Here is a 15228-nt window from a genome sequence, read left to right as displayed (position 1 = left end):
GGAAGTAGCAGCAGCAGATGGAAGGGGAGGGTTACAGGAAGAAGAAGGGGCTCTTAAATGATGTCACACTGAAGGCCAGATACCAGCTTCTCTATATTGGGGTGGGGGGCAGGTGGCAAAGGGCTCTCAATGTGGCCCTCAGGTTGAGAGCAATATTTGTGACCAGAACATAAGGGCCCCAGGGCAGAGAGAACTAAACCAGGAAACTAGCCTTACACACAAAGCATCCAGGTTTTGAGAACACTCAAGAAAAGGTAGCGGCTTCCGCGGTGGCTCAGTGGTAAAGCATCTGCCTGCAACGCAGGAGACACAGGAGACTCGGGTTCAATCCCTGGGTCGAGAAGATCCCCTGGAGGAGGAAACGGTAACCCACTCCAGTATTCTTGCCTGAAGAATCCCACGGACAGAGGAACCTGGCGGGCTGTAGTCCATGGGGTTGCAAAGAGTCGGGCACGACTGAGCACGCACACGGGCATACACACAAGAGAAGGTAAGAGCTGTTCTCAAACACAAATGGGTAACCAGCCACAAGAAGGTGACCCTAGGAGGTGCCACTGGGTCTCCTGAGTAGAAGTTACAAGGGCTCCTATTTTGCTTTGGTGTCAAGAACTGTTCCCTTCTCCACCCTTGCACCCTCCATGAGTGCTGTCCACCAACGGCCAGAGTCCAGGCTTCACTTGTTCCTGGGATGAACTTTTAATCAGTGCCTTCAACAGTTACCAATTAAGTGGATTTACTCTGTGTCAAGGGTCCTGCTCAGGACTTTGAAAGCAATGAAGACTAAACATTATTCAAATAAATAAATACATGTACAACTAGAAACGGTGAAAATACAAAACTGGGTTGCCAGAGACAGATCTAATTCAGACAAGGGGTCAGGGACCTCTAGGGGACCTCCTAGATTTTTGAGGGAGCCCAGAATGGTAAGCACACCTCCAGCCAGTGAGATGGAGGAAGGGAGCCCCCCTCCAAAGGCCCTCAGAAGCAAGGAGTGACGTGTAGAATTGGCGGGGACCTCAGTGCACTTAGGAGGAACAGGAGGTCCAGAGACTGGAAGTGACTTGCCCACGGACACACAGCAGGTCGGACGATCAGCTGAGTTCCCTGTGCCACCTCCTGAAGTCACATGTCCGCCTGGCTGCCTCACCCAAGAACTGTGTGCTGTGGGGGCCATCCGCAACGGGTACAGGAGTTGGGGTGGTGGTGGAGGCTGGGGAGGGCGGGGCGAGCTGCTGCCAGACCCCCGGAGAGATGGGGAAAGGGGTAGGGGCGGATCCGATGACGTCATTTCCGGGGTCCGGGGTATATAAGCGGGACGCGAGCATGCCCCACTGCTGCAGTGCCCGAGCCCAGTGCGAAGGGCGCATCGACAGACAGACGCACACGGAGACCTTGCACCACCAAACCCCATCCCCGCGCCGGTGTCGCCGCAGCCCGCCTGGAGCGAGCAGTCCAGCCGCCCCTCGCCCGAGCGCGCGCCGTGGCCAGCGACCGCCAGCTGCTCGGCGCCCCGGCTTCGCCATGCGCTCCGCAGCGGTCCTGGCGCTTCTGCTCTGCGCGGGGCAAGGTGAGCGAGCGCGGGCCCTTGGGGAAGAGGGTCCTGGACGCCCCTGACGCCCCTGACGGCCCTGAGGTCCAGTTACCGCGCCGCGCCGCGTGCTCCTCCATGCCTTCCCTCCGGCGCGGCGAGTTTTCAGCGCCACGGACAGCGCCCCGCCTCCCACCTGACCCCGCAGAGTGGCCTCGGCGCAGAACCCGCAGACCTGACTCTAACTCCGACTCTCGACCCCGCGGGACAGGGCTCCCTGTAGCCCCCACCCCACGTCTGGGCTGCTTCGGGGCCAGCGCCGGCTCTGCGCTGTGGCTGGCCAAGGTCATCTGGGGAGATGGGAGGACCGCTGTTGGCTCCCCTCTCTCTCCCTTCTTCCTCCTGCTCCCCACCGTCTGTCTGCCCTTGACTTCTACCTCTCTCAGTCCTCCTCCATCTCTTCCGCTCACCTCACCCTCTTTTCCATCACCTCTGGGGTCTCTCTGCCTCTCCCTCACCCTCCCCCCACCTCAGTCCCACCCAGCCACTGGCCTGTTTTCATAGCTCTTGGCTTCTGCCCCCACAGCCCCTCCAGAGCATAGCTGTCACAAAGGGAAGGGTTAAGGCTCTCAGTGCAGCCTGTGGGAGCCACCCCCATGAGGGTGGCAGTTGGGAAGGGAAATAAAATCAGGTCCGCATCTCATTTAAGTAAGGGTGGTCTTAGGGAGGAGCGTTGGGGTGAACAGGCCCCTGATGAACCCAGTCTGGAAGGACTGGATTCTCCCTTCAGAGCAGAAGAGTGACCCCCGCTCTCTTTTTCTTCCTAGTCATTGCCCTGCCTGTGAACAGCCCCATGAATAAAGGGGACACTGAGGTAAGAAGGGGCATGGGGATGCCCCGGAATGGGGGGGCAGAAGACCCCAGTGGACCCCTCACAGCCAGTTCTTGGGCAGCTGCAGGAGTCTGGCATCAATCCAGGAGCCAGCACTGCGGCTGCTGAGCCTGGGGACAGCTTGCAAAAGAAGATAGCAAAGTCTGCTAGCTTTCCCTGCTTGCCTGCTGCGGGGCCGTCCCTGGCCTCCTGTGAGTTGGGTATGCAACCCGGTGGGACCTGTATCCTACCCACTGGGCCTAGGGGCCAGGCCCACTGTCTTGAACACTCCAAATCTTGTAGGCCCACCACAGGCTGGTGGGGGTGACTGCTCTGAGGTTGTGGTTGTCCACTGCCCTGCGAGAACAGTCTTCATCTGCCTGGCTCTGGCCTCCCCCTTTGCTCTTCCCCAAGGCTCTGCCAGCAATACACCTACCCCATTCCACAGTTGCTAAAGCCCTGGCTCTCTCAAAGGTCCACAACGAAAACATTCTTGATCATGGCTCCTGCACCCAGGCCAGTTGGGGCTTCTGGTGGAGGTCACCCAGGGAAGGACCTGGAAGACATTGATGGGGGCTTCTGTGGCTAGCAAGAGACACTGTGTTGGGCATATACCCAGAATTGATTCAAGTCTGAGTTGGGGCTGTTTTTCCAGCTTCTGTTTACAGGTATCTTCACTTGTGAATTAGAGAAATTCTACTCCCTGCCTTGTCAGGAACTATTTTCTTTAGAGAGGCTATAGTCGAAACCCAAAGCATCAAAGAGATTTCAACCTCAATGTGCTCATTTAAAATTTCCTATTCACTAGTTACAGACAGGCCTAAATTGAAAAAGCCGCTGCCACTCATTGTAGCTGTGTCATCTTGGGGAAAATCCCTTGAATTCTCTGAGCTTTCTCTTTTCTTACTATAATGATATTTCCTTTGAGGGAAGTTGTAAGGAATGAAAAGAAGAAAAGTCACTCAGTCGTGTCTGACTCTTTGCAACCCCATGGACTATACAGTCCATGGAATTCTCCTGGCCAGAATACTGGAGTGGGTAGCCTTTCCCTTCTCCAGAGGATCTTCTGAATCCAGGGATCGAACCCAGGTCTCCCGCGTTGCAGGCAGATTCTTTACCAGCTGAGCCACCGGGGAGGCCCTGGTAAGGAATAGGACTGCCGCGAATTGCTGACACATAGTTGGTCCTCAGTAAATAAGCATTTTTATTCCTAGCCTAGAGCTTCCTTTCCTGACCTCCCCATCATTCTTGGGACCCAGACCCAATTCGTCTCTCCCAGAATCTGTCCTCGTGGACTTGTGGTTATCTGATATTCCCAGTGCAAGGTTCGTGGTTGCAGGAAGCGTGCAGGCTCTAAGCCGTTCCTTGCCAGGCTCCTTATGGGAGACACTTGGGCCATCATATTGTTTGCAGCAGCCTGGGTCAGAGACACCAGAGCAGCTGGTGAAGACCCGCGTGTTCTATCTAGGGTGCCATGACTACTGTAGAGCCTGTCTGCCAGTTTGCTATCCTGGATCCTTGAACGGGTTGCCTTGGCATCCCGTAGACACAGCCTTCCACCCCCTCACTCCTCACTATGTTGCCTGATGCTTGTCTGACACTTCCTGCTCCTCTGCCCAGCTCTAGGAGGCTGAAGCAGGCTGGAAACTGCGAATCCATCCCTGACTGTGTGTGGCACTCCATGCGTTACAGAGTATTTTCCCATCTGTGCCCCATCACCCTGGAAGGGGAGTCGGAAGATCTTCTCAGTCACATTTTATAGAGGAGGAAATTGAGGCTCAGAGAGGTCAAGTCACTTGCCCAAGATCACACAGCTAGGATGTCACACTACAGTTGGCACCGTCTTCAGATATCATCCATTTATCAGATGTCTGATTATCCACAGCACCTTGCTGGGCACTGGACAAGATTTTCGGAGAAATGGCTGCTGTTGGCTTGGGATGGGCACCCGAATGTAGTAGATGTATGCCCACATTCAGCCAGGGAATTCAGCCGGTGAATATGGAGCCAGGCTGTGAGGCTGTCACTCTCTGCCTGTGACAGCCCCATAGATATTTAGAGACAGTTTTCCAAGTCTTGTTTCCAGTAGGAAAGAGCCAGGAAAGGTATTTTGTTCTCCTCTGGGTGGTCCAGAAAGGCTTCCTGGCAATAGCTGACCTTTGGAGCATCTGCAAGACTAAAGTACTTTTGTGGGACTACACTTCTAATGCCCAGGAGCAGCCTCCCCATCTGTAGAGAAACACTTGGGATGAGAGGGTGCGGGGTACCCACCCCCACCTTAGAGGGGCTCCTGCTGGCCAGGTGGTTGGCGTGCCTGGCACTTGGTAAGCACTGTATATGGATTTTTAGTATTGCTGCCATTATTGTCCGACTTAGGAAGCACAGCTGTGGCCCTGAGCTAGGCATCCATGGAGTCCTGAAAACAGAAGTGAGCATCATCATGTCCTCCTTAGAAATTTGCCTTGGAACTTCCAGGGGCTGAGTCCCACACCCAAACCAGCCCCAACTGGCCCCATTCTGTTCCCAGGTGATGAAGTGTATCGTCGAGGTCATCTCTGACACACTCTCCAAGCCCAGCCCTATGCCGGTCAGCAAGGAATGTTTTGAGACACTCCGAGGAGGTATGGGCCAGGCTCGGGATGAGGGGCTGCTGCCTGCTGGGCTGGGAGGCAAGGACATGGGTGTGTGGCTTTTGATGGAAATCAACAATTCAGTAGTCACTGACCAAGTGCCTACCTCAGGCAGGTCTGTGCTGAGCTCTGAGTGGTACTGAGAGATGAAGTGCTAACAGCCCTGTGTGCCTGGAGCTTACAGTCTAGCAGAGGGGAGTGATCTGAACACAGTTAACTAGAATTCTGGGCAGAATGAAACCAGGGCTGGGAACAGCAAGCCCCCAGAATGTGAGCTCCCTGAGGGTGAAGATTTTGTATGCTAAATCCCCAGTGTTGAGGCCAACCACTGGTGCCTGGTAGGTGCCCTGTAGATGTGTGATGAATAAAGGAATACTGGGGGTGGATGAGCATGAGAAGGGAAAAGCTTTTGCAAGGAGGCAGTCAGTGTTGGCTGGATCCAACATTAGCATTAGGATTGGGATTTAAGAGAAAAGTGGGAAACCAATAGGTAGAAAAATGAAAAAGAGGGTACTCCAGGTGAAGTAGACATTTCAAGCAAAGGCATGGAGATGGGAAAACAGGTTGTGTTTAGAGACACTCCTGTATCGCTGCAGGAGATGCTATCTCTTGGCAGAAGTCTAGGTGCAGGGACAGAGGCTGACCTTCCTGATACGATAGCAAACTTGGAAAGGAAGTCATTTCAGAAGTGTTATCTCCAGACCCAATCTTGCTGCTACCACCAGGGTTTTGAGTTTCCAGAATAAGTTCCTTGTGGTCAGCTGAAAATATTGATGGCAATCTCTTTCTCGGCTGTCTTCTGGAAACCACCCGTAACGACTCCCCTTCATTGCAGATGAACGGATCCTCTCAATCCTGCGACATCAGAATTTGCTGAAAGAGCTCCAAGACCTCGCTCTCCAAGGTATTTTCCAACCACTACACATGAATCTGGGTGAATTCCAGTAACTGAGAGTCAGAAAAATCATGGTGGAAGGTTGAGCAAGATCTTGTTTCTGATCCTCACTTACCACCTTTTCGTTATAGGGTGGTAAGGTTGGGTCCTCTGTGCCGCTTGGCCCAGTCTATCATTCATGCACTTTAAGAGATCAAGACCCAGAGAGGTTGAGTACCCTGACCAAGATCACACAATAAGTTAAGGACATCCCAAGACCAGATGCAGCTCTTCTAAAACCCTGAGGTCTATGGAGTTCAGCCTCGTTAGAGGGGGCACTTTCCAGACTAGGTTACAGAGAGGACTTCTATTCTGTTTAATGGGAAAGAAATTGGTCTCCGGGAGAGAGGAGGGGCCCCTTTGCCCTTGTGAGCTTCCGCTCAAAGGGGAGATGGGAGAAGCAGGATCTTGCTTGCCCCAAAACACAGCCCAGACTTCCAGTGTGCTTTCAGAGTGAGGTGCGTCTTTCTCCAAGAGGTTAACAAAAATCCACTGATGCTCTTGGGAATGCAGTGATTTTTGTGAGGTAGTGAGCTCCTTGTCACTGAGGACATTCAAGCAGAGCTCAGATAGGATACTGGGATGGAGGGTTAGACTGATGTCATCCCACGGAGTTAGCTACTCTGCCCAGCCTCAGGCTCCTTCCTGGGTTCCTGTGAGGCACAGAAGGCCTCCTGGAAAATTGGAAAAAATGGGTCCTGGCCCTGCACCTCCCTGTGGGAAGGGGCTGTTTACTTGGGAGTGGGGGCATGGGCATCCTTGTGCCTCTCTCTGAGAATGGGCCCTCGAGCAGGAGTCTCGTATCTCCCTGCAAAGGAAGTAAAGGCTCATCTTCAGGGCTTGGCTTGGGTGGGGTGGGCTGGGACACAAAGGCTGCCCAGGCTCAGGGAAGGCCCCTACTCTGAGGCCTCTGGGGCAGACTGGACCACGTGTACGAATGGAGAGCGATTTGGGGGAAGAGGCGAGTGAAAATAATCACAGCTGGAAGGCTCCCTGAGGCCCTCCCCAAGTTAGCACACCATTGTTCCTCTCCCTCACTTGTCCTGGAAGAGACATCCACTGCACGTGGTTGCTAGGATACAATATGGTAATTTTTAAATTAATTATTGAATGACTGACATTATATTTAAATAATTAAATGTAATGTCAATTAAGACTATGATAGGAAGATGTGTCCCCAAACATCTGTTTACACATATACACACACGTGTGTGTATTCACTATAAACAGTGTCCAATATACAGGTACATTATTGTGCTCTGTTAAAAGAGTATGAGATAGATCTGCATGTCTGTCCATCCATCCACCCATCTGCCTATCCACCCACCCCTCTTCTGCATTCTCATAATGCCTTCTGCACACCTCTGTCCTAGCATTTACGATGAGCACCCAAGTCTTGGATTGCCCAGGTCACCTAAGGTCACAAGGCAAAGGATTAACCTGGAGGTGTGAAGCTTGGTCGGCCAGGGGCCAGATCTGGGCATAATCCCTGGTCCACAGCCACCGTGTCAGGCTCCTCTGGCCACCCCAGAAATTCCCATCATAGGGAAACCAGCACTGGCTGCAGAGTTGGCCTGGCCGGGGCCACCGTCAAGAAACAGGGGTGGGTGGAGACAGTCAGAGAAGGCAGCGCAGCCTGGGTTGATGCAGACAGGTGTTCTGCCTGGGCTTATGGGGGTCCATGCGGGCAGGTGTTGCCTGAATCAAGAGCCCCCACTAGGAGACAAGCAGTCACTGTTACCTCCTGCTACAGGGTCCCTTAGCCCAGAGGTCCCTAATCTCTGGGCTGCACAGCAGGAAGTGAGCAGCGCGCGAGCGAGTGAAGTTTTATCTGTATTTACAGCTGCTCCCCATCGCTCATGTTACCGTCCGAGCTCCGCCTCCTGTCAGATCAGTGGCGGCATTTGATTCTCTTTAAAGCTCGAACCCTACTGAGCTTGAACCATCCCCAAACCATCCTCCCGACCATCCTCCCGTCGACCCGATCTATGGAAACATTGTCTTCCACAAAATCAATCCTTGGTGCCGAAAAGGTTGGGGACCACTGACCTAGCTACCAGCCAGGTCCTAAGGGTCCCCCACTTCCTGCTCCTGCTCCTGGAACCCTCGACTCTGAGTCTTAACTACTCCGTGAGGCAGCAGGCAGGGCATGTTCGTATCTCGCAGGTGAGAAGTGGAGTCTGGAGAGCTGGTGGGGTCGTGTGATGGGCCCTAGCTGGGAGAGGGCAGCCAGCCCTCCCGGCCACCCCCACCAGCTCCTGCCCCCTCATGCTCTCACTGGGCAGGCCCAGAACAGGACGTGCCCGGTTTTACGAATGAGGAAACAAAGGCCTACATTCTCACAGCCAACCATGCGGGGCTCAGACCAAATGGGACGCTTTTCTTGTTTTCTTATCCAGGAGCCAAGGAGCGGACACAGCAGCAGCAGAAGCACAGCAGTTACGAGGATGAACTCTCAGAGGTGCTCGAGAAGCCAAACGACCAGGCTGAGCCGAAAGGTCAGTGCCGACCCATCTGGCCAGAGACCGGGGGTGGGAGAATGAAGAGGACAGTAGTTACAATAGACCGAGGGTCCCAAGCTGTCAGAAGCCCCTCCTTTGGGTCCTGTAAGGAAGCTCTTATTTCCTTCTCTTTCCAAATGGGGAAACTGAGATCCAGAGAGGTTGAAGCACCTTTCCAAGGCATAACTGGAGATGGAACGTCTCACTCCACAGCCCTTGATGGGTCCCATCTGCCCAGCCCAGGTGCTGGCACTCTCGGGCAAGAGGCCTGGCAGGTGGGCAGCTTCAACTCTTCCCAGTGGCCACTGAGGCAGGGCCCCTGCCCCCAGTGCCTGTCCTCTGGGGAATTTAGTGGTGCCCTGGCATAGCCTAGGGGCAGCAAGATCCCAGAGGAGTAGGTTTGAAATACTACCTGAACCTGGATCATTTTTTTTGCCCGCTTCAGGTCTCTGTTGCTGCGTGCGGGCTTTCTCCAGGTGGGGTCAGTGGCGGCCTCTCTCAAGTTGCTGTGTGCAGTAGTTTTAGCGTGTGGACTTAGTTGCATCACAGCATGTGGGATCTTCTTGGACCAGGGATTAAACCCCTGTTCCCTGCACTGGCAGGCAGTTTCTTAACCACTGGACCACCAGGAAAGTCCTGGATCATCCTCCTTGAGAACAGAGAGCTTTTAGGGGTCACAGAGATCATGGCTTAGGTCAAAGGGATGCTCTGTTAAACTCACCTTTATGCCTAGAAACAGTCACACGCTTGTCCTCGCAGCCCTGCTCTTTGCACGTGGAAGGTGAGTGAACAGGGCCAGTTCCTAGAAGCAGGGACCTCAGTGGTCATCCGTTGGGGCTGAGAGGGGAAACCTGCCAATGTGCCCTCACATGGGCCAGGGCTCTCACCCTAATGGCTGCTTGAGGTTCGGCAGGGACTCACACATTTTGGTTCCATGGAAACGAGTGTCTGGCTGACTCTGGTTGTCTGCCATGGGCTGTAGGAGGCGGGATAGTGTAGCGTTCACTGGGAAGACAGCCACATGTCAGTGCAAAGGGCACCCTGTACTTGGCATTCGGAGGTTTGGGTTCAAGGCTCAGCTCTGCCATCTATGAGCACAGACAAGTCACCCGACCTTTCTAAGGATTGGTTTGAGTTTCTGTAAAGTGGGTATGGGAGGACTTCCACCTGGAGTCCTGGAGTCAAATGGTGGAATGTACTTGGTATTGACTTGTTTGACAGTAATCATTTCTAGCAATGGGAGGGATTTTTACTAGATGAAAAGCTGTCTTCAAAGCAGGTACAAGTAAATACCTTTTAATGAAAGCTGACAAATACTGAGGAATAGAATACTTTCACAGGACGCTCAAGATAGAATGCTTGCAGAAGGGACAAGGAAGTCACAGTAATGGTGCCCATTACACAGAGAGATTAACTTGCCCAAGATCAGACCGCAGTTCAACTGCTGTCTTAATTTTAAATTCAGGGCTCTATCTTCTGGGGTCATTTTCAAGGGGTCATCACATCCTCCTTTGAGAAGTAGAATTACAAAGAAAGAAACACAGTCCTGTTGTGCTGAGGCCAAACCCAGATGTGGAGAGGGCAACCCTAATTCTCTCATGTGTGTCTTGGGTTGGGGTTGCTGGAAGCCTAGGGATACAGTGACTAAGATCTGAAATTGGGCCCTGGGGAGAGCCGATGTGCAGCCTGGTCCTCAGGGCCTGACTTTGCTCTGTTGTTTCTGTAGCGGGGATGGAAGAGGTGTCCTCCAAGGATGCTGCAGAAAAAAGAGACGATTCTAAAGAGGTGGAGAAGAGTGATGAAGACTCGGACGGAGACAGGCCTCAGGCCTCCCCAGAGCTTGGGCCGGGGTTCAAGGTTGAGGAGGACAAGCAGGCCCCTGGGGAGGAGGAGGAGGCCCCCTCCAATGCCCACCCCCTAGCCAGCCTCCCCAGCCCGAAACACCCAGGCCCACAGGCCAAGGAGGACAGCGAGGGCCCCTCCCAGGGTCCAGCTGGCAGGGAGAAGGGCCTGAGTGCAGAGCAAGGGAGGCAGACAGAGAGAGAAGAGGAGGAGGAGAAGGGGGAGGAGGCCGAGGCTGGAGAGAAGGCCATCCCGGAGGAAGAAAGCCCCCCCACCGCAGCGTTTAAACCACCCCCAAGCCTCGGCAACAAGGAGACGCAGAGGGGTGAGACTGTGTATGATGTCTGAGACTTCAGCGGATGCGTTGGGGAGAGGGGGATGGGTGGGAGGGAGGTGCCCTGATCCGTAATCTCATTCCGCCTTCTCAACAACCCTGAAAGGTAGGTTTTATTCCCATCTGCCAGATGGGAAACCAGGGCTCAGAGAGGTTAAGTAAGCTGCCCGTGGTCACACAGCTGATTTGTAGTACATGCAGAGATTCCATCCCAGGTTTGTCTGGTTCCAAAACCCTGCACCTCCCACTAGTCCACATAGCCCCTCTCCACCCCCAGGAGCGGAGAGGGGCTTTGCAGGGTGAGTGGGTGGGATTTGGGAACCAAGGGTCAGCATGATGGGAGGGAACAGGCTGGTCTGGGGACACTGCTAGCTTCAACCAGGGCTTAGGAAAAGGTCCTGGCTCCTCTTGAGGGCCTGATCAGGGTCTTTCCTTCCTCCCCAGCTGGGCGATCCCTGGGTTGGGTCTTCTGGGATGAGAGGGCTAAAGGAAGAGATGACTTGGAGCTTTAGAGGGTCTTGTAAAGCATGGTGTCGAGGTGGCCTTTCCCTCCAAGGGGTGTCTGTTGTGAGAGGCTGAGCTGGATCCGGTGTACGGGGTCTGTGGTCTCAACAGTGGCCACAGAGAGACCTAAGGGAGCGGCAGGGACCCAGAAAGGTGGCAGCCGCTCCCTTATTCTCCCACTCTTGTCTACCAGCTGCTCCAGGTTGGCCCGAGGCTCTGGCCGTGGATGGAGCCAGGAAGATGGGGGCTGAGGAGGCCAAGCCCCCGGAGGGGAAGGGGGAGTGGGCACACTCCTGGCAGGAGGAAGAGGCGATGGCAGGGGCCCCTCAAGTCCTCTTCCGTGGCGGGAAGAGCGGGGAGCCCGAGCAGGAGGAGCAGCTCTCCAAGGAGTGGGAGGACACCAAGCGATGGAGCAAGATGGACCAGCTGGCCAAGGAGCTGACAGCCGAGAAGCGGCTGGAGGGGGAGGAGGAGGAGGAGGAGGACCCCGACCACTCCATGAGGCTCTCCTTCCAGGCCCGGGGCTACGGCCTCAGGGGCCCCGGGCTGCAGCTGCGGCGAGGCTGGAGGCCGAACCCCCGGGAGGACAGCGTGGAGGCTGGCCTGCCCCTCCAGGTGCGCGGCTACCCAGAGGAGAAGAAGGAGGAGGAGGGCAGTGCCAACCGCAGGCCAGAGGTTGGTATGGGGTGGGAGCCAGCCCTGGGCCTCACTGTGGGGCAGCTGCAGCCAGACGTGCTGCCCTACATCACCGAGGAGACACTGTCCCCTTGGAGTCGGGACTGGAGAGGCGCCTGGACAGGGGTCGCTCAGGAGACTGGGAAGGCCAAGGAGAAAGGGCGTGTCGGGGAGAGGGCACCCAGGAAAGCTGGCAGACAGGCAGACAGGAGACAGAAACATTCAGATCAGCACACAGAAGCTGAAGAGATGGCGAGTAAAGCAGATCCCAGAGGCCCTGGGAGGGACCTTTGTCCGAAAGGCATAGGGAGCCTCTGCAGGTCTGGAAGCAGGACAAGAATGGATGGATGTTGCTTGGAGTTTTGAATAGAGAGAGTCTGGAAACTAAAGGACCTGGCGGGGGCTGGCCTGGGAGGGCCACTTGCTGCCTGGGGGAATCCAGGCTCAGGGCACCATGGCCTTGGGAGCTGGGAGGGCAGGACAGGAGGGGGCATTAAGGGACAGGTGGTGTCTGGGGAGGCCCTACCATTGGCCCAGCTGTGTCCTCCTGACCTCCAGGCAGTCCACCCACACCCTCCTCCCAGGCTCAGTCCCTGCCTCCCACCCCGATGGCAAAGGGGGGAGGATCTGGTGGTGGCGGGGGGGGGGGCCCCAGGGGCGTGTGCCAGAAGACCCAGAGTCTACCTCCTCCTAGCTGGGTGACCTTGGGCAGGTCGCTCCCCTTCTCTGAGCCTCATTGGTTCCCTCATTTGTGAAATGGGGGTAAGAAGTCCTCTCTGCCCACCTCATTATCATGATCAGAACACACGTGAGCTTTGAAACCCTAGCCATGCCCAGGCTACTTGGGAAACTCAGAGGGGTGTGGAGACATGTTACCATGGGAGGGGATGGGATGGGACTTTGGGGCACGCTGCCCCCCCCCCCCGGCGCCGGGGGCAGCCCTTAATGGGGGGGGTCCATGGTTCAGGCTTTAGTTCTCAGGGGGGCATCAGGGCCTTATGGGGATTGGGACGCATCCAAAGCCCTGGCCCCAGGGCTCTTCTCTGCCCACCCAGAAGACAATACAGCCCTTTCCTCAGGTCCCCAACCCATTCTCTGGGCCTGGGACTGGGGCTCAGCAGTCTGAGAGGGAGAAGATGACTCCTTGGCAGCTGGCGCTGAGCGTTCATCTGCCTGTGTCCTCAGGGGCAGAGGGGACAGGGCTTCGGGAAGCAGCTGCTTGCCTCCCACCCCTCCCCAAGGCTGGCACCTTTCATCACTGCCTTTCCCACCCACAGAAGCTGGGGAGAGCCAGGGGCCCTGAGGGACTGACTGGCTTCCCTTCTCCACGGGCAGAGGGACCCTTGGACTTCAGGCAGAAGAAATAGGGACCCGAGTCCTGAGTACTGGACAGGGCAGGGCCCTCCAGCTCAGCCCAAAGGTCTTAGAAAAAATGACCCCAGCATCATAGAACTCCTGCCGGGGGGTTACTCCAAGATGGGAGCCACTAGAGTCCCCATTTCACTGGCAACCATTATCCGTCTCTTCTCACCGGGCCTCAGGCAGGGACTCCTGGAAAACCACCCCTCTCGGTCAAAGCTGGGGTATGGCTGACTCCTGCTGTGACTGAGGGCATGCTCCTGTGGGCGTCAGTCCCAGAGAGTCCCCAGCTGCCCTGGACCACCCTGGTAGCCAGAGCTTGGGGACCCAGTGACGGGGACAGAGGATGGAGGCCCCGCCCAGGCAGTGCTCACGTCCCTACCCTGCCCCTCTGGTAGGGAGGCCTGCAGCAGACAGGACACCCAGGCATGTCCTCACCCTGGAAGCCACTGTCATAGCCTTAGCCTGGGGTTGGGGGACTTGAAGCAGCTCCGAAAGGCACCAGAGGCTTGGTTTCCCACATGCCTGCCCAGAGTCATTGAGGAGGAGGTGGGCCTGAATAAGAGTCCACCAGGGCAAGTATGGGGTCAGGGCACACACTCCTGCACGCCGGCTTCTCAGAGAGGTGCAGCAGGGCGGCTTCACTGTCCCCATGAAATAGATGAGGCTCAGAGAGGCAAAGCCACCCATCCAAGGTCACACAGCTAGGCCAGGAGCCACCAGGCTGACTGTGCGCTCCACACTCCAGCACCCGGATGACTCGGGGGGTTCTCTCCTAGGACCAGGAGCTGGAGAGCTTGTCAGCCATTGAGGCGGAGCTGGAGAAGGTGGCCCAACAGCTGGAGGAGCTGCGGCGGGGCTGAGGCGCCGACTGGCCCCACTGGCCAGGGCCCCAAGAAACCCCGTGGTCCCGGCTCTGTTGTGTCCCCTGCAGGTCCTGGCCAGACGGCCCTGGGCCCTGCTTCCGGGAGGGAGGCTGCCCCCAGCCTGCCCAAGCCCAGCCCACCCCATTGCCCCCACGCTCTTTTCCTCCTGCTCCTGACCCCTGCCCCAGTGCGCCCCCCTGCAGGGCAGACCCCTTGCCTTTCAACGATTATCCTGTCTCTGAACACGGGCAGCCTTCTCAAAGTTTCCTAGAACCACTGGGCCTAACCGCAATAAGTACTGACCTTTAGGTGAAAGCTGAGGACTCCTGACTATATTGTGTATGACATTTATCTAAGGAAAATAAATCTGCTCTGGGCTCTTTCCTGTTTCTCTGAACTTCCCCTATCTTGACTCCAAGTAGGGTGGGATGGATGGATTCAGGCAGAAGGACATGGGGAGTTTCAATCCCCCTGGGGTGACTCTGGGCCACTTTCCAGCGCGGGGATTGGGGAGCAAGAGACACTGCTGCTTGGGACATCAGTTTCCTCATCTGTGAAGTAGGGGTGCTGACACCTGCCCCAAAGTGTGTGTGGGATTAAATAATACTTCCCCCATCTCCCCAGCCACATGTGAGCCAGGCCAGGCAGGGACGGGTCTGGTTTGGGAAACAGCCTTTGCTCTGTGCCGGGTAGATCCTGACAGCCCCAGGTTAGTACCTGCCACCAAGGCCGCAGGCCCAGCCAGCTCTCGACTCCCTGACTCAGGCCTCTGAGCTGCAGGCCCCCTCTCAGCACAAATCTGTCATCTCCTCTAACCTGAACACGCACGGGGCTCTGGGGCATTTGAAGGTCTTGAACTTAACAGTTCACTATAGCACTGTAGTCTTGGTCTCAGCTTGGAGAATAAGGAAACTGAGGCTCAGAGGATGAGTTGACTCATCAAAGTCTCAGCAAGAGTGATGCCCCAAACGTGTAAACACGGGGCTGTAGAATTATGAATCAGAACAGATAGGCTATTCTGCTGGACCGGAGTGGACTAGCTGAATATCAGGGCCAATCGTTCAGTCATTCATCAAACACTTGTGAGCCGCTGCCTTGAGCCTGGCAGGCCTGGGCACACAGAAATGACCTGGACAAGCCCTGACTTCAAGAAATCCACTGCCTGCAGAACGTGGGTTTTGACA

At 55.7% G+C, this 15228-nt stretch overlaps 1 protein-coding gene across 2 annotated transcripts; it reads left to right on the top strand.

Annotated features, from left to right (window-relative positions):
• Positions 1-1338: 1338 nt before the first annotated feature.
• CHGA (chromogranin A) lies at positions 1339-14441 on the top strand. Of its 2 annotated transcripts, none has more exons than XM_040256604.1 (8): positions 1339-1567; positions 2356-2402; positions 4927-5020; positions 5865-5933; positions 8363-8461; positions 10191-10631; positions 11338-11759; positions 13958-14441. In XM_040256604.1, exons 1-8 carry the CDS (start codon positions 1522-1524, stop codon positions 14039-14041), a joined length of 1302 nt encoding a protein of 433 aa, XP_040112538.1. In that variant the 5' UTR covers positions 1339-1521; the 3' UTR covers positions 14042-14441. The 2 variants fall into 2 exon arrangements, with proteins under 2 accessions (XP_040112538.1, XP_040112537.1); XM_040256603.1 differs by having other exon boundaries at positions 11338-11819.
• Positions 14442-15228: the final 787 nt, after the last annotated feature.

This window comes from Oryx dammah, unplaced genomic scaffold (genome assembly GCF_014754425.2).
Source record: "Oryx dammah isolate SB20612 unplaced genomic scaffold, SCBI_Odam_1.1 HiC_scaffold_16, whole genome shotgun sequence".
In the NCBI taxonomy this organism is placed as follows: domain Eukaryota; kingdom Metazoa; phylum Chordata; class Mammalia; order Artiodactyla; family Bovidae; genus Oryx; species Oryx dammah.
This window is presented reverse-complemented; position numbering and strand designations above follow the sequence as displayed.